The 19,735-nt window shown below is 33.8% G+C and overlaps 1 protein-coding gene across 1 annotated transcript in view; it reads right to left on the bottom strand.

Moving 5' to 3' along the window:
* Positions 1-479: 479 nt before the first annotated feature.
* LOC149409568 (uncharacterized) overlaps positions 480-19,735 on the bottom strand; it is a 334,816-nt gene continuing 315,560 nt past the window's right edge. The window contains exons 4-5 of the mRNA XM_089649446.1: positions 665-833; positions 480-490 (exon numbers count right to left, since the gene is read on the bottom strand). Of these exons, the coding sequence (XP_089505572.1) occupies positions 480-490; positions 665-833 (180 nt within the window). The remainder of the gene's footprint in view (positions 491-664; positions 834-19,735) is intronic.

Here is a 19,735-nt window from a genome sequence, read left to right as displayed (position 1 = left end):
ATCATAATATATATATATTATTTTTTTACCTCTATTGAGGCTTTTACATACATATATAACAATATTTAAGAAATTATACTCGTAAATATACTTTTTCTTTCAGCCGACAAAATACTGTAATACTGTCAATTTAAATAGCTTCATCATAATATTACCCTACTTGATGAAAAAACTTCAATAAGGTATGCTTATATAATGAAATTGATGTACTAAATATATCAACAACATCGGAGTATTTGTTTCCTAGCTGATGAATCCATCGCATAGGAGTGTGATATTGGGACGTCGATATAGAATTTCTACAATAATATGGTAGGTACTGTATTGTAACTGACCTGCATGGAGTATGAAAAGAGATTACTTATAATAAATCAGGGGTATCAAACATTGAATTAATTATTTTAAGCAAACAGGTTAAATCGGAAATGATTCTACGATCAGATAATTTCATTAAATTTAATGAACAACGTTATCGTAATTTAGGCATTCTCTAACAATGCCCATTTTAAAATTTACATATCATAAAAATTTATTTTGGATTCATTCAATCGCATCGAATGAACCTCATTATTTGGGGACCAAACCGTAGAATTGTATTCTACATGACTCCTTACTAGTGACATATTATATAATGTTTTATGCCATATTATCCTGAAAAACTCACCTAGTACAATCAGTTTGATGGGTTCCGCATTGATCCAATTGCCTTCCGGATCAACTCCTCTGCATACCCAGGCGCCATCGTCCTCTTTGCGGACCCTCGCTATGACAGCTTCCCCAGCTTTTGACACCGACAGCCTTCCACCGGTTCCTTCTTGGTCCATCTCCATTATCTGCAACAAATATATAATTTCCTGATTAATATTACGGAGTAACAATATTACCTCTTCTGGAAAACTATTCAGTGGTGTTTTCTCTAAACCATTAATTGTATAATTTCGTATGGAGAGCTTCTCAAATACAGATTTAAAAATTCACTCAATCTCTCATGCGAAATTTGAATTAATTATTCAAAAATGATTTTTTCCATCTTCTTTCTTTTGTTTGAATATTTTTAGGATGTATAATATTTAATTCCACGTTTGAAGGCATATTAATTACTCTAGGATGCCGTAGGTTTTTTTGTGCCTCTGATAACTTAACCTTAAAAAATGACCAGTTGGAGAAGCAGAAGACTTAAAATTATTTAACTTAAAATTTGAAAATTAAAATTAAAAATAGTGGACAAGATAGACATCTCTGGTCAGTTATTGTATAGATTTTGCTCTGGGGGTGAGTGATAATGAAATACAGTCATCTGTACATTAAGCACCTGGATTCATCTGAATTATATTGTTTGACAAAAGAGGGCACCACTATTCCTGTTTGGTTGATTTAAGACTAAAAGATTTAAATATTTTTGTCACAAAAAAGTGATAGTACTTTTAAAATTACAATGTGTTAATTCAATTTCATTCTAAATTTTACTCTATTGAGAGCTTGTCGTGAAAGATCATTATTTCAGAGTGTAAATGTAAGCTTTATTGTGCTGATTGCCGTCCGCTGCCAAATTTGGAGATTAACCTTGAGGTTAAGGAATTGCTGCTAATCTTAATGCGAGTGATATATTCGGTGAGAGCTCTGTTTATTTGTATTTGGTGGCTGGATGATAATTTGTTACGCTTCCTGCAGAGTGAAATTTGTAATCAACCCATTTTTTCATAGGGAATTAATATTTCCCTGATGGTCTGTGTGGCTTACAATCCAGACCATCACCATGTCACGTCGGATGTCCCGTCTGATGTCCCGTCTGATGAGCATGGACCCTTGTCAATCCCCAGGGCTATGATGGGGCTAAGGCAAAGAGAGATAATTTGTAAAAGCATTGAAGAACCTTGATCATGTTTGAAGGTGTTTGGAGAATCCGCCAGCGGTGAGCAGATTGCGCCGGGTAGAGATTTGTGGGATAGAGTGCGAAAGAGTGCGCGAGGCCATCCTCAATCATTCAGCATCCATTGAACGTTTAAAGGGACAATGATGCTTCATATTTGCGTCACCTCAACAGCATGCTTGGCAATCCAGTGCAGTCTCCAAGGAATTACCCCTCAAAACCACTCACAAATAAAAACATGTTTTATTTCAAACAACCGATTGTATATTTTCATCTCTTCAAGCCACAACACTCGAACAAGCACAGGCCGATCTCACACAGGAGTCGAAACGATTGTTTTATGTTTTGTAAATTTAAACGGAAAGTCTCCGAAGGATCAGTTCCAGGTATTCGCGCGATCTTTTTCATTATTTTTGAATATCCCTTCTTTCTCGCCAAACGCCACGCGCACCGCGGAATCCTCGTCTCGCGTCTTGTTCCCGTATCGTCCCGATTTAAATCTACCCGCATTATTTTTGCTCGCCCGTCCAACCGATCGCAGGGCAGCCACCCGAAAAAAACTCTCAACAAAACAATAATCGGGCACTACCCTGGCAATCCAAACTTGCACAATTCTTTGACGTTACAATCACCAGTGATGGTAACTATCAATGATCTTCGATGACGTACATACGACCTCTCTGTAAGACCACAGTATATTTGTTTTTAAATTAATTAAATATCGGCTACAACCTAATTTAGTATGTCCAGATATTGTGGTCACATAATTGTCATGATATTAATATGAACTACGGGTAGTTCGTAATATGGCTAGTATGAACTATGTGTAAGATGAACTATAGGTAATATGAACTATGGGTAATATGAACTTTGTGTAACATGAACTATGGATAATATGAACTATGTGTAACATGAACTATGGGTAATATGAACTATGTTTAACATGAACTTTGGGTAATATGCACTTTGGTTAACATGAACCATGGATAATATATTTACATATTTCAAATTAGAGAGTCTAGTTAAAAGACGAAACATAAATGAGCTCTTGATGCTTTACAAAATTGTGAATAATCAAGTAGATAGTAACATAGTTCATTTAATCAAATTAAACGCCAGGCCCAAATTCACTAGAAACCTAAACATATTTTGGACCGAAATTTTTACCAGTAACACTGGTTATTTTAATCCTATGTCTAGAATGTCTCGATCATACAACGATATTGCTAAAACACATGCTTGCATAGATATTTTCGTAAATAATATAACTTGTTTCATGAGATATCTCCACGTAATCTTTACCTAAAAAAAATAAAAAAAAACAAACATTTTTTGTTGATTTTTGATGGTTTTATATTTTCTATTATATACCTAATTTAAACATATTTTTAAAATTATTATGTCTTGTAATTTCTGTTATTTAAAGCTTTGTATTAAAAATAATGATATTGCTTTGATAGTGAATGTGCAAATGTGATTGCAGCAGACACATTAGTCTAGGGACATTTATATTTGTATGTAAATTTATTTTGTACTATACAAGAATGTACTTTAAATGTCCTGTTTGTGTCTCAAATAAAAAAAAAGTAAAAATTGGTATTATGAAATACGGATTATATGAACATTGTGCAATATGAACTATGTGCAACATGAACTATGTGTAACATGAATTATGGGTAACATGAACTATGTGTAATATGAACAATGGGTAATATGAAATATGGGTTATATGAAGTATGTGCAATATGAACGATGTGTAACATGAACTATGGGTAATATGAACTATGGGTAATATGAAAAATACAACTATTCAGTTATCAGTTGAACATTAACAAAGTCCATGGAAACACATGTGTACTGTACTTCCGTACAAATAAAAATTAATGAGATATAATCATCCGTAAAGTATAAATAAAATAAAAAATTGGAATGCTAAAAAGCATTTCTCCGAGTACAAAAAAAACATAAACTTCATAGAAAAACACCATCTTCTTCTAGTAATTGAAGCACTCTCCGTGAAATGCACTCTTTGGGAGAGCGGTATTTTTTTCTCTCAAAGGTATCGGATTCTTTGGTCGTAATTGATTTCATTTAGTTAATGTAATTGAATCACACTTTAAATTTGCATCTCGGTCTATAGTTGAACCTACTCTCAGCTTAACTCAAGAATAGGAGACGATCATTTAACTCCTCATACTAATTTGTTCGGTTTTGGGAACAAACAACTGTTACCCGTAGACTCAATTTGTTCGCTTTTCGGAACAGCTTATAATGGTCTCATAAAAATCGTTGCGTCTCCCTTATCGTCATTGTAAAAAAATTGAAGTTAACGATGTTAGAAAGAAAAAACACCAAGCTTTATACAAGGTTTTCCAATAAGAGGTGTTATTTTAAATAGTCCGCTATTTCGGTAGATGTTACTTTTGAAGCTGTCATTTTTTGACATTTGACAAGTATAAACTACGCCATTAATAAAAATGGAACGATACACGCTTCAACAACGCAATGAAATCATTAAAATTCACTTGAGTGAATCAAATGCAAATGATCTTGATTGATGAGGCCCATTTCCACCTCGGTGGCTTCGTCAACATGCAAAATTGTCGCATCTGGGGCTAGGAAAACCCAAGAGTTTTTGTTGAAAAGCCTCTCTATCCTCAACGTGTGACTGTTTGGTGCGGCTTATGGTCCGTCGGAGTAATTTGATCTTACTTTTTCGAAAATGAGGCTGGAGCAACAGTTACGGTGAATGGATTGCGAGATGTGATTAATGATTTTTTATGGCCGAAATTGGATGGTATTGATCTGTACAACGTTTACTTTCAACGAAACGGCGCTACGTGCCACACAAGCAAGGAAACCATTGATCTTTTACGGTTAAATATCAAAATAACACCTCTTATTGGAAAACCCTGTACATATACGGAAGTTATTCACAGAAAAAATAAAATGTCCACCTTAATTTAATGTTTTGTATGAAGATAAAAGACGTAAAGTACGAAATTTTACTATTTTAAATTTAAAATACTAAGCCCTAAATTCAATTTCTCCAAATGCCTGCCCAGAAGATCAACAAGACTAAATACAGTATTACACAGGGTTTTCCAATAAGATGTGTTATTTGGATATTCAAAGAAAAATGCCATTTTTTAATATAAATGATCAAATGTTTACTTCATTATTAAGAAGAAGGTATGCCGTTAATAGTGAAAAATAACATCAGTCAAATGACCACCACGACCACGCCTACAGGACCATATCTTTTTCATGAAATTTTCCATAACCAAATCGCAAAGTGGCTGCCTTATGTCCTCGATAGCCTCACGAATTCCATCTTTGAGGTCTTGAATCAACGCTGGGCTGTTGGCGTAGACCTTCTCTTTCACGTGGCCTCAAAGGAATAGGTCGCAAGGTGTTAAATCACAAGATCTCGGTGGCCAATTGTGATCACCTCTTCGAGAGATAACACGGTCCGGAAACTTTTCCCGTAAAAGATCAATGGTTTCGTTGCTTGTGTGGGCCGTCTTGTTGAAAGTAAACGTTGTCCAGATCAATACCATCCAATTCCGGCCATAAAAAATCATTAATTCCTTATTTAATATTCAAAATATCACCTCTTATTGGAAAACCCTTTACTAAGGACAACTATATTCCCCGATACAACGGTTTCACACTTGGAAACCAATAATTAAGAGGAAGCTACAAGCCAAAAAGGTGTATATTCTTGGTATTCCTTATATTGTAGGTAATAGGCATTAAAATCGTTTGACAAACGGAGTCTAGAAACGTTCGATTTCAAACAAAAAACTGGTTTTTATTTATTTTGTAAATAATTTTATTACAAAGCAAAAAAGTTAATCAAGTGAAACTGTCACAGATAATCTTAGCTATCAAACTTTATTTTTTTAAAGTTGTATCCTTTATGCGTTCAAACATTTCTATTGAAAAAATATTTTTTTTAGTAGTTTGCATTTATATTTTATATTGAGAAATTGATTTTTTTTTATTTGTATTGTGTACTCAAGCGAAACGATAGGAAAACCTTCAATTTGTCTAAAGCATATTCTTTTATATTCCTAATTTACACCAAATTCTTATGAAAATTAATCAAAATAGTGATTTACCATTAAACTTCGCCTTGAGTGATATTAACCCTTCAGTACTATCATCACATTTGTTCAGTTTTCAAAGTTTTCTGTGTATTTCAATTGCGCTATATACATCTTATTTTTTTTAATTTCCGTCAAAACAAATCAGTTTTAGAAACTAGATAAATCGATAGATTAAGATAGATAATCAAATAGATTATCTTTCCGGTGTATGCATTTAAAATAAACATTCTCCTTCTAAATAATGAAATTTTAATATCCAACGTGAATAATGCTGTCAAATATACTTAATTTTTTTACTCAAATCATAGAAAAATTGAATGAACTCAATATTTTAAAAACACATTCGTTTTGTTTGGAGAATTTATAAGAAAATTTTCCCTTAACTTTTCACAAGTAACGGATCTTTTCGATAGCGGCGTGAAATATGAATTATCCATTTTGGCTTATTTTGGAAATTAATTAAATAAATTGTATTTCTGCATGATGGAAAAAAAAGATAAAAATAAGAAATTATGAAATATGGACGCCCGGTCATATATGACCTTAAAACGCTGGAAGGGTTAAGTACTTATTCTAAATGCTTCTGTTGTTTGTGTAAAACCATCCAATGATGGAATTTCTTTTCATAAAATTTGGGGTATTGTTTTTCACAGACGGCTGTTGTAATCATTAGTTTATTTTTGCGTTTAATACCACTATAATATCTCACATGATAAATTATGAAAGCTTGTATCGCAGTCAAAAATAAAAGTTATTTCTTGAGTGATGTGGAACACCTGGCCAATCAGTATTTACAGAGCCGCATCAATGGCCAAGTCCCAAAACATTTTTTTACGTGAAAACCTTTTTAAAAAGACTCCTATACTAAGGTCCCACCAGAGTAAGCGATGACGTATTTTGTCGCCAAATATTTTATTATATATCGTGGCCCAAGGGTTGTGGCGCCAAGTAGCATTTATATTCTAAAAAAATAAGCTGCTTGTTAGTGCGCTTATGCCATCAAGCGGGAGGGAGTCAGATAAGGGCGTCGAACTTCACTGAACAAAATAATCAGTGATAACTCAGCAACAGAAACTGTTACATTACTCATTCGTGCGTCTTCGTTTAGTTTTTGATGTGCTCTAAAAATGATACTACCAAAAACATTTGTTTTAACGCTTTCCCTCGTGCGAAAAAACGTGTTTAAAATTATATACATCCAGTGAACAACATTTTCCATTCATTAATGTTTGTGTATCAGTTGTGTTAAACATAAAACACGTTTATTGAGTCCCTTTCTATGTAGAAGAGATAGATTATTTGATAGATTCCTCAGATTAACACATGGCTTAAGTTTGGTATTGGGAACACAGGCTACTTTAGGATTTGATGCCAAAATACCCATACCGATGCCAAACGGAATTTACTAAAATTGTTACAAATGACTAGTACTATTTTATAGTTTTTTTACAAATGTGCTATTTAAATTTTAGAATAATGAATTTTCTTGATTTTAGATGCAATTAAATAATAATTTCCAAAAAATAATTTAATGCCCCTTCAACTTTTTGGGGTCATAAATGACCGGGAGTCCATATTTTATAAAATAACAAAAACGTAATTTTTTTACGTTAGAAAAAGAAAAATTAATTCTTTCCAGTTTGCTTCGAATATTTTCACTGTATGCCATTAATAAAATGTTAAAAATAGCCAAAATGAAAAATTAATATTTCGCGTCGCTATCGTACCAATCAGTATATTTTTAAAAGTATTCTTATTATTAAATTAAATTAAAGAGAAAAAAGCTTAGCTACAGTTTTTACAAAACGAATTTGCTTTCGAAATATCGAGTTCTTTCAACTTTTTTGAGAACATTTTTCGCGTTTGTTATTAAAATTATATTATTTATAAATAGTAATGTTTATTTTAAATATACACCGGAAAGAAAATTTTATCTAGTTTCTGAAACAGTATTTGTTTTTTTATGGAAATTATTATATCTGCCTTACTTTGCAGATTTAAGTGTTGGGAACTCTTTGTTAAAAATTAAATGATTCTACTTATAATTGTGTTTATTTACGTTACAGTAAATAGGTCAGGATTTAGCTACACTGTTCATTACCCGAGGGTTGGTAATTCTCTGGTTCGAGAAGCTTGTTTCCTGTCAATCTCATCTCACAAGTAATTGTTACACTCTAGCGACATCTGTCGGACTCTGGAGTAAGCTTTATGACTATCGCCATCTATCGCTTAAATACTCAACTTTATTACCATACATAGTACTGAAGGTAGTAGGGAGGGGAAAGAGATGAAAAGAGGAAGGTGGGGAAGTACCTGGCTATTCAGATCTGGTCACCAAACACGGCCAAATAATATGTACTATAAACACGTCAAGTTAAAATAATCATTCATACACATATATTATTACACACCGTAGTAACAGTGAAAAAAAGAAGATGCTTACCTAACTTATAAATTATTTTGTAAACATGAAAGTAATTTATACAATGTAATGAATTTAATTTTATGTAAAAGTAAGTTCTCAATAAGATCGCTGAGGCGTAGGTGTGGTAAAACCATGTATGATAGTGTGAGAAATGTGGAGATCCGTAAAGAGTGCACGGCTCATGAGTAAGATTGAGAAAGGGACGCTTAGATGGTTTGGACATATAGAGCGAATGAGCAAAGAAAGGAGTGTAATGCGAATACTATGCGAATGCGAATGGTAGCAAAATTCGGGGACGCCCGAGGAAGACATGGCACGATCAAGTGAATCAGATAGATACTCGAGTCGGGCCATGTCAAGAGTCAGAATAATAGAAGAGCATGTATGAGACGATGCATGAATGTAAATGAGGCAAGAAGTGTTTGCCAAGACTCAGTTGTTTGGGGGTCCGTCCTCTCTGCCTACCCCTGCGGGGAAACGTCGTGATGGTTAGTTAGTTAGTTGGTAATTTCTCAAATGATATGAATATATTGTTATGCATTTGTGTTACATTACGTACTTCATATGAATTAAACATATCAATTTGATTTTCCTGAAACGGAAAACCTTCCCAGTTGAACAGTCAACAATTCATTACTCTGTAATTGTACTTTTTAGTATATAATAAATAAATCAATTAACTAAAATTTACTTGCGCTCGCCGGGATTTGAAACAGCAACCTCCAGCTTGCTAGTCGAGAGCCTATCCCCTTGACCACGGGGGCCATCAAATTTAATTCGTTTTTAATATAAATTTCATTAAAAAAAATGCTTGCATTTATTTTTATTAAATTGATTGGTATTGGTTAATCGTTATAATTTTAAAGCTTCTAAAATGGTACAACAAAGTCATTCAAAAAGTTTTTTTGAACTTTCCAAATAAATATATTCTTGTTGCATAGATCATTTATGTAAAAAATTTTTTACATATATTTCCATAATTTGTACATCTGTAATGTGTCACAAAAACTTCTGATACATGATTTTATAAAAAAACTTTTAGTTTCAATGTTGAAAATTGAAAAAATTCACTCCATTTTACAGGAACCCTAGTGTGGAGTCAGTATAAAAATTAAACTAATGTACTTGACTTAAATTCACCCCTGTACAAGTTAATCTTCGTGAACGTCACGTATTGTACTAGATCACGTATGAGAATGAACACCTGAAGTCTAGAAAACCGAAAAAGTCAGTTACGAAATAAAGAGAAAACATTACACCATTTTTATCCTTTGCCAAAAGTGTGAAATAACTAATTAAAAAGTTGCTGACTGGTTAATACAGGGTTTTCCAATAAGAGGTGTTATTTTGATATTCAATCGTAAAAGATCAATGGTTTCGTTGCTTGTGTAACGTAGCGCCGTCTTGTTGAAACTAAACGTTGTCCAGATCAATACCATCCAATTTCGGCCATGAAAAATCATTAATCATCTCTTGATAGCGCAATCCATTCACCGTAACTGTTGCTCCAGCCTTACTTTCGAAAAAGTAAGATCCAATGACTCCAACAATATCTCTTGGGTTTTCCGAGCCCCAGATGCGACAATTTTGCTTGTTGACGAAGCCACTGATGATGGGCCTCATCACTCAATATGATTTGCATTTGATTCACTCAAATGAATTTTAATAATTTCAATGCGTTGTTCGAGCGTGTATCGTTCCATTTTTATTAATGGCGTAGTTTCTACTTGTCAAATATCAAAAATTTACAGCTTCAAAAGTAAAATCTACCGAAATAGCGGGCCATTCAAAATAACACCTCTTATTGGAGAACCCCGTAGATGAGTTGACAAATAAGTCGGGTTTCCTCAAAGACGTAACTGCATGGGTTTCGGGATGCTGTGTGGATGGACTTTTTTAACTAAAGGAAAGAGAGGAAGCCCTCTAAAGGAAAAAAATATAGACTATTGTTTTATAATGTGATGGGTCGGTAAACCTACATCCTTTCAAAGAAATCCTTAAAAATCATAACAAAGTTTATCCATACAAAATTCAGAACAAAAAAGATTTTTATTGTTATCAGAATCAAACATATTAAGTCTGATAAAACACAAATCCAATTAAAATTGAGCAATTCGCTTTATTCTGCGACAGTCTTCAAATATCGCGACGCAATCACGAAAAAACTCCTATTCTTTACGGGCAAAAAAAGCAAATAAAAAATAAAGAATCATTTAATTTGGCAATTATTTTTATGGCAATAATAAAAATAAAAGGGAAGACAAAACACTAAATGCGGCAATAAACTGGCCGGGACAAGGGAATTCCCGACTTTCCCCGAGATTGCTCCCTAATTGGTAGAAGCGAAAGAAAAATGGGGAACGTACGGGAGTTAATTTTTTGCCGTCTTATTTCTCTGTGGGTCGGATTTTATAGCTGTGGAGAAAATTGGAAATAATGATGAGAAATAAAAAGTAACTGAATAACTAACAATCATAACGAACGCATAACTCTAGCGCTAACACACCTTCCTTGCTTATTTGGGGGTGACGGTAGGCAGAAACGAATGAAAGAGGTTGAATCATTGCAGTGGTTTTATCGAAGTAAGTAGCCAGAGAACACTAGTCCTAATCAGATTAGTCAGTTTAGTTTTAGTTTGTTGCTGATGATGAATTTCTCCGAACCGATGTTCTTGGCTGCAGTGGAGATGATCGGTGGAGAATCCTCCAGTTCAATGCTCAACACGAAGTGAAGATCAACGGTAATGGAGTGAGGTCATGGCGATGAATTAGTAGCTCTGTAGCAATGTTCATCACTGGTGATAAAGAGTATGGGTTTGCGCGACTGTGCTTATATAGAACCGCGTGCGGCTCGTGTTGTCGGGAATGTTGTAGCAGTCGTAAGCAGACTGGTGTGCCTTCCATGCGAGTTGAGAACTTCATTTGCCTAGTGTGTGCTGCTTATTCTGAAACTCTCTAACGTTCTAAGTTGCAATTGGTGTTATTCCACACTACATTTCAAAGAAGCACCCGCTTAAAAACACAACCACTCTGCAAAGCAACCGACAGAGTATGAGGTCATGGCATACTTATTCGTCATAGAATTGAAACCGTCCAAAGTGAATTCTGCACATAAGCGGAAAATGTTGGTTGTTTCGTGATGGAGGACTTGATGGAACCAGCCGATGAATCGAACTCACGACGACTGAGTGTGGTCCTGACGGGATGCTAACTCAGCCATTGACCTATTGATTTCCTTTCCTACTGACATGACCATTGACAAGTTAGTCTTGCAGGCTGGTAGATAAAACAGCCTATGTTGCCGATGACAGAGATAACCATCAGGAACATACAAGAGATTGCTCTTTAAGATAACAGAGTCTGAAGGAATGAGTAGCGATCTACATGTGCATGAAAAGTATAGATGGTTCATTCAAAGCATCCTCAAAAGAAAGTCTTCAGTAGGACAGAGCCAAAGGTAGTAGGAATCTCAAAAAAAATATGTATCTCAGATACTCGAATCGTCGAGTATCGGATATGAATTGAACCCACTACCACTGGCTAAGAACCCGACGCATTTATCAACGCATCTACTAACCCTTACATTTTCTAAATAAGTATCAACATATCCTTTATATTTCTTCGACCAACGTTCAATTGAAAGCTGCCGAGATTTTCTAGAACATGTTAAAACCTTTTTGTTCGTTATTCGAAGACAAATTGTTTCGAAAGAAGGAACTCTACACCTTGTTGTTTTTATTTTTTCCCGTGAAGGTTATCTCAAAGCTAGAATAATAATAATTGTTAAAGTTGTTTCGGATAAAGCGATCACAGTCTTAACGCTTTGTTTGTGAGTAAACGATATTCAAGATGATTTAAAGTGACTAATTGAATGGCAGGACGGGTTGTTTCGGAGAATTTGATCAATTCATCAAATTTCAACGTTCATTTTCGGGTTCTGTGAAAGACTTATTCAAGTTCTGTTTATATATCATTGTAGGCTAGTTGCTTGACAAAACTGAAATAAAAACAGAACTTGAAAAAATCTTTCACAGAACTTGAAAATGAACGTTGAAATTTGATGAATTGTTCAGATTCTCCGAAAAAACCCGTCCTAAGAGCTTCTTTGTGTCTAACAGCTTCTTTGAATGTAAATATGAAATTGTTTACTTTTACCTTCATTACAATAGAGAAAAGTGTTGTGCGAAGTCTTAGTTCATTGAATAACGTAAATGCGATGTTGAGTATTAGGTATTTAGCGAGTGTTCATTTTAATCTAATTATTTTTTTTATTGTTATTGTACGAAAGATTAACTAGTTACGGTAAGATTTCTTATTTGACATTCGTAAAATTTTGTAATGAAATCAATTCTCGTCATCAACTCTTCTGATCGTCTTTTTAAGGAAACGAAGTTTTGGGAAGGAAAAGGGTATTATGGGTGGGTAGGAATCCAAGCTCAAGGTGATGGGTCTAGAGACAAGTTGGAGGTGTCAATGGGTCTCCTCAACCTGGCCTCTCCCGATCTGACACTCCACGCAGCTGGTGGACTGACGCATCCTGAACACACCGCACCCGATGAAACTAGCGAATCACTTGGGGTGATCTATGGCAGAGGTGTTGGTTATCCAATAAATGGTTCCTGGGGTGGCAGTACCCAAGTCCGCCTCGCAAATTGAAATAAAATTACATCAAGTGTTTCAGAATTTCACCACTCCTCTTATAATGCTGTGCTGTAATAGAACATGTTTTCTACCGTGTGGTATCTTGAAGAAGATGGGTGGATGTTTTTTTTTATTTTTTTTTATTTTTTTTTTTTTATTGCATCTCACTATACATAAAACACTTTTTTTTCACATAAAAATCAAGGACTAAGCCTGTATCGAGGTTTTAACGAAACATTACGTCTTACTTGTTAGATTCAGTGTTTATGTAGTTATTCCGGCCTTAAAACCTCTTGAACGCGTTAATTTGCTCCGTTTTATCTATACCCGTACGCGGTACATATTTTCAAATACCTATGCACGCAATTAAATGTCAAATTATAGCGTTCTGGCATGATTTATTGGACTATATAGACAGAACAGATTATTCTCCACAGTATAAAAACAAATCCTCGTGTGTCAACACTCTTAGATGTTTATAAAAACAAAAACATAAAATTTCATACAAAGACGTACCGTATCTTTTGAATGTGGTCCCGCCATTCACTCGGCGTGTGTACTTAGGCCCATAAATCAACTGTCATGGCTATATATATGGCTTAGGCCACTGCGTTGATAGACACAAGTGGGACACCATGATCACTTATCATTTTTAGTTATGAAATGTTGTGAATGACATACTAGTACTAACGCCATCCGTTGACAAAAAAGGAAACTAAAGGACTAAAAGGCGCGAAGAGGCGCACTTGATTATCGATCTTTTTTTATGAAATACAATTTTATTTTTGAGAAATTCTTGTAGATGTCAGCATCGTGATAGTTATACGAATGTCCAAGTGAGCAAGAAATACATTTATGAGGAAAGAGCGCTGGAATATCGGCCGTCAAAGTTTCCGTATCAACTGTTGATACAGCCGCGTGTGAGTATAGACTTTTTGCCGTAACAACAGTTGATACGGCCGCGTGCAAAGAGTTAAACCCGGTTAAACCATACTTATTCCGATCTTACGCGCCGCGTAATATTTACAACGTATTTATAAGTAAGGGGAACAGGTTTTAAAAGTATGTCAATACCGCAATATAGTCCAACTGCCCTAACTGTAACGTATTCAGTGACGATGGCATAACTAATTGGGGTCTTTTCTGAGGCTGAAGGTAGAGGAGAAGGAGATGGGAAAGGGGATGGTTGGTTGATCGCCTAAACACATTTATTTATTACATCTCACTATACATAAAACACATTTTTTCTCATAAAAATCAACCTCACTAGGACTAAGCCTGTATCGAGGTTAACAATTTACATTTGAGTGAAGCAAACATAAGAGTATCACAAACATAAAATAATTCTACATAAAAACACAACATATTTCAAAATTAAAGAAAAAATGAGTATTAGATGTGTTACCAGATGGGTAATTCGACAGTATATTGAAACAATATTTGAACCATAACCAATCATTAATCATTATTCAAAAGAAGAAGCAAAGTAGATAATAAAGAGAAATAGGGTGACATTCAGTTTTTAGCAAATGGGACTTATTAATAAAATCTTATTATTTAAGAAAGGACAAGGATGAAAAAATATTAATATAATCGTCTGTCAATTAACCTTTTAAATTTAACTAAGGAATTTGCAGACTAAATATGATTTGAAAGAATATTAAACATAAGTGGTGCCTGATATAAATAATTTCTTTGACCAAAAGAAGTTTTAGTATGTACCGCCACAAAGTTCAATGTAGAGCTAACTCTAGTTGTCCGCATTTGTTGTGTTCTTTCAGAAAATTTAATATTGATAAAAAATCGACAAAGTATTTGAGTGATATATAGCTGTTTTATGCACATAGCATTACATTCCTTATAAAGTAGGTTGGATGGATAACAGAATTTTTTTGTACATCACTTTAAGGATCAATTTTTGAGTAAAATTTAGTGGTTCAACATTGGACTTTAGACATGATCCCCAGCATACTATGTTATAAGAAAGTCGAGATTGGACTAAGGCAAAATAGACAGTTTTTAATTTCTCTTTTCCAATATGTGTCGAAGACATATTCTTAAATATTTTTGCATTACAAAGGTATAGTATATTGTCCTCCACGCTAGGAGTTCACCTGTGTTGTGGAGAAATTTTTCAGGCATGTAAAAGCCACAGGATTCCAAGAGAATTCCTGGTTCCTAGGCTAAATCTATTAGTTTCTCTAAATAGTCTTTACGGTGAATGAACCTCGGATAAGTTCCATGCGTCCGCCCGAAAGTTTCTTTTCTGGATTTAATTTATATTTTTTAATTTAAAAATTTAGATTGTTGCGGGGTCCATATATCACAAGCATGCAAAACTTATAAATAAAACTGTTGATTTCACTCTGGTCTCCCGGTGTCAGCCATTTTCTTCGTTATGTTAGAAGACAGAAGGTAGATATATAGATGACGATGCTATGAGTATCACCCTAGTGAGAGAACACCATTCAGAATCAAAACGTTGCTTTAAATGTCTTTAGTCGTTTTTTGTGACCAGACCTGAGTACTTCAAGCCCTCCGATTCCTATCTCCTTCCCCTCAACACTACCTTAAGATTCACAACGTACCCCAATTGGGGATATCATAGTGCTACGGTCTTAGGACAGCCGGAAGTAGTTGGGATGCTTGTTTGATATTCATAAATTTAAAAAATACTGTCAAATGCAAATATCTACATAACTCAAAAATTGACAATGAAACAAGGATGCACTTCACAGTTCTTGCCTAATATGTCTCATAAAACCATCAAGGCCAATGTTGAAAATATAAACAAACCTCTAGAGATATCACTTATCAGCGCAATATCTTTTGTCTTGCAATGCTGGGCCAGCACATTCGTTCTGCCATGTGAAATACATAGCAGGTCGTGGTGCCAACCCTGGCGGTAGTTGTTCGGTACAAACAATTTATATCATTCCAGGAGGTACGGGTTTTCAATGAGCTTATTATTTTTAATCTTTTTACTATTTACTAAGGGCTCCATTCCTTCACTATTATCACAACAGTAGCAGTGCGCGGGGACGAAGTATTCGATCTTTCGGCGTTAGTGTTTTGGGGGTTAAATTAACACTAATTGGAGGTAAAAAACGTCGTACTTTTTTTTGGCTCGGTGTATCATCCAAATATAACAAATTAATGTATGGTTTAATTCATGATAAAAACAAATCAGGTACATTAAATTACCTTTAATCATTTAAGATACCTAATATTAAGAACTCTCAAATCAAAGATGTGATACAGAAAAAACAGAAAAAGATTCAGTCCGAACCCAGAACCTTAGCCTTGCTGGGACCATATCTACGTAACAGACATATCTAACAACTTAATTTTCTTAAAGCATGTTTTTGGTTGCTGTTTGACTGTCTGAATTCTCAAAAAAGCAATTCCAATATTTTCATATATTTTGCACTGTGTCAATTCATTGCCACATATGGAATACTAGCTTGGGGAAGTGCTACAAGAATGACAATTGACCCAATTCAAAAAATTCAAAAGGCGATAGTTAAAATAATCCTAAAAGTACCATTCGACACAGAATCAAACGAAATTTACAAAACATTAGAAGTCTTGTCAATAAGACAACTTTATGCCAAATCTGCATTACTACACCTCCTCCAACACAAACTCCATATTCCAATTCAACCAAAAACCTCGTCAAAAACCAGATCCTTAACAAATAAAACACTAAACATACCGATAACACACACCACACACGGACAAAGACACTTTCAATACTACGCTACAAAACTGTTTAATTGTATGCCCATTACTCTGAAGCAACTACTAACTGCAAATACATCCGCAAACATTCACAAAAAACATATCACAGCCTGGATCAAAAACCAAGATATTTTATATTTTCAAAACATAATAACTCCAAACCAAACATAACTAAACCATAAAAAGTGTAAAATAAATAAACACGTTTTTCGAGATTTTACCAACTATACTCACACTTACAATACAAATATATGCACTTACATATATGTTAATATATATTAATATATTTTTTTAACATATTTATTATGAATATTCAATTTACAAAAACCATTAAATTTTATGAATATTCAATTTACAAAAAACCAAAAAATAAAAAAAAATGAAATTAAAACTTATAAAAAATAAAAACTTCAACAACACATAAATACTTGTCACACCTATACATAACCACGTAAACACCTCAGCACAGGTTCTCCTAGTGAGGTGTTCACGAAACATACAATATTACTCACATACAGTATCACCTTCTCAAACCTACCTTACACACAACATATTATAGTTATAAGTTTGAAATGTATCATATATAAATATAAATAATTTTGTGAAACTGTAAATTATATATAGAAATAAATAAAAAAAATATAAAATAAAAAATGTAAAATGATGATGCTTAAATTAACAACAAGTTCCACGTAAAAAAAACACCAATATTCGCCAATGGGGATAATCTCAATTCTCGACAAATCAGTTCCAATCTTGAAAATGGTAATTAAAATATTTTTTCTGTAAAACTATTACGCTCTGGGTAGTTGCTGTATTGCTTGTTAAAATTCTCACAAAAACAAACAAAATTTTGAAAATTTTTTAACTTAAATATTTCAGCAAAATGTATATGATTCATTGAACTGGAGTTACAGACAGAGTCAAAACCGAAGTTAGCATTTTAATACAGTTTTTTAAGAGAAGGCGTCAAAAGTTGAATTTAAGTTGTATTATGTTTATTTCGCATGTTAAAATTTGCCAAAAAACACTTCCAATTAAATTGGAATTATTTGAATTTAATTCAAAGAAAAAGTTCTACAGTTCATTGAATGGGAGTCAAAACCAAAATAAGCATAATTGATACATTTTTTAAGAGCAAGCTTCAAAAAAATTGAAGCGATATAATATTGTATCCTACGAGATGATGCATGAATGTGAATGAGGCAAGGAGTGTCTGCCAAGACAGAGTTGTTTGGCAGTCCTCTCTGCCTACCCCTGCGGAGAAAGGGCGTGATGGTTAGTTAGTTAGTTTTTAATAATTAAAAAAAAATACTGGGCCGAGGTGGGAGCCTTGAGGAACACCTTTTGTGGCTTCGTCCTATCTGCCTACCCCTGTGAAAAAAGGGTGTGTTGGTTAGTTAGTTAGTTATTTAGTTTTTTATACCTACCTTCCAACAAAAGTTACACAGCATCTGTTGTTATTCTCATAAAATATTGAACAACTCTGATAAAAGTTCAACTTTTTTCCCGATCCGTGCACTTTTTCCAATACCATTGATTTGATGTCCACTCCAATTGCCTCAATTTCCCAAATGCTAAAACAAAAAGGCCAAATAGGCTATTTTGTTGCGAAAAATAATGACTTCAACTTTCACAACCCCTATTATAGGCCAAATGCCAGAGTAAAATAACATGGCTTATTTCGTTACCTAACGTACCAATTTAATCTAGGTCGGAATAGTTTGTAGGATTTTCAACTGTAGATTATATTACAAATTTAGAAAACACTGTTACGTTATTCGCGAAGACCGTTAAAAATGTGTGGAAGATTAAGAACGGGTTTTGTCACAAAATTTTAACAAATCAACGATTTTCAAAGTCAATTCAAGTTATGATTTGTTGCCATTATTGGCCAGTTCCTTCACAAAACTGAAGTAATAACAGAACTCAAATAGAACTTCCATAGAACTAGAAAATCAACTTCGAAATTTAAAGAATTGTTCAAATTCTGTGAAACAACTGGATTGGATAATTGTACTAAAAATGTGTAATTTTAATATTTTCATTCATAATTATTGATTTTTCGCACATTCCGAAACGGTTCCAATTGGCTACAACGTCATTATGACATATAAACCGCCACTGGCTGATAAGACGACTGTCACCAACGTTGCCCGGCGAAATCGAATCAACTTCAAGCGGCGTTTCACGCCATTTTCGGTTGCTTCGTTTCATTACCATGTTGAGGTTCAGTTCGGCAGTTCGGCTCGCTGATGTATACGTAGCACAATACATATTGGTACGTGAAATTCAAGCTGTGTTTTTTAGTAAAGTAACTCTTAAAAATACGAAGCTGTTTATGTAGCCAAATTAAGCCAGAAACATTTTATAGTATAAATGAGTTCTGGTATTTGCATATTTACAGATCTAGCTGTGAAAAGGTTCAGATGTATGGAATAATATTTACTGTTAAGAATAAAAAAATAAAGCGAAAAATGGTTATATTTTTTTTAATATAGACTCTGTGAAAGCGGAGTTTAGACTTGTTCATTTGTCTACGACTAATTTATTTTTTTTATTTTTTTTATTTATGTATTTATTTAACGCCCAGAGGGCTTTTACATGTAGGTGGTACAATTTTGGTGACAGTTTTGAAACATAAGAAAGAAATAATAAAAATAAAATTACATTAAAAAATAATATATGCAAGAAACAAAATTAAAAATAACAAGAACATAAATTAAAAATTACAGCGATTTGACTGGTTTACAAAAATTTAACTTATATTTAGGAATAGTGTTGAAATAAGTCTTTTACGTAATCCACAAAATTCGCAAAGTTAATATTAAATATATCGACATCACCTAATATTGGTTTCCCATAGTGTGAAACCGTTGTATTGGGGAGTTCGCAATGTCATTGCGCTTATGTGTGTTGCAGTGGAATAGTGTATTTTTTCGTGTTG

This window comes from Hesperophylax consimilis, chromosome 30, assembly GCF_061612785.1.
Source record: "Hesperophylax consimilis isolate HC1 chromosome 30, BYU_Hcon_1.0, whole genome shotgun sequence".
NCBI lineage: Eukaryota > Metazoa > Arthropoda > Insecta > Trichoptera > Limnephilidae > Hesperophylax > Hesperophylax consimilis.
The sequence above is the reverse complement of the archived record's forward strand: the minus strand, read 5'-3'. Positions and strand labels throughout refer to the sequence as shown.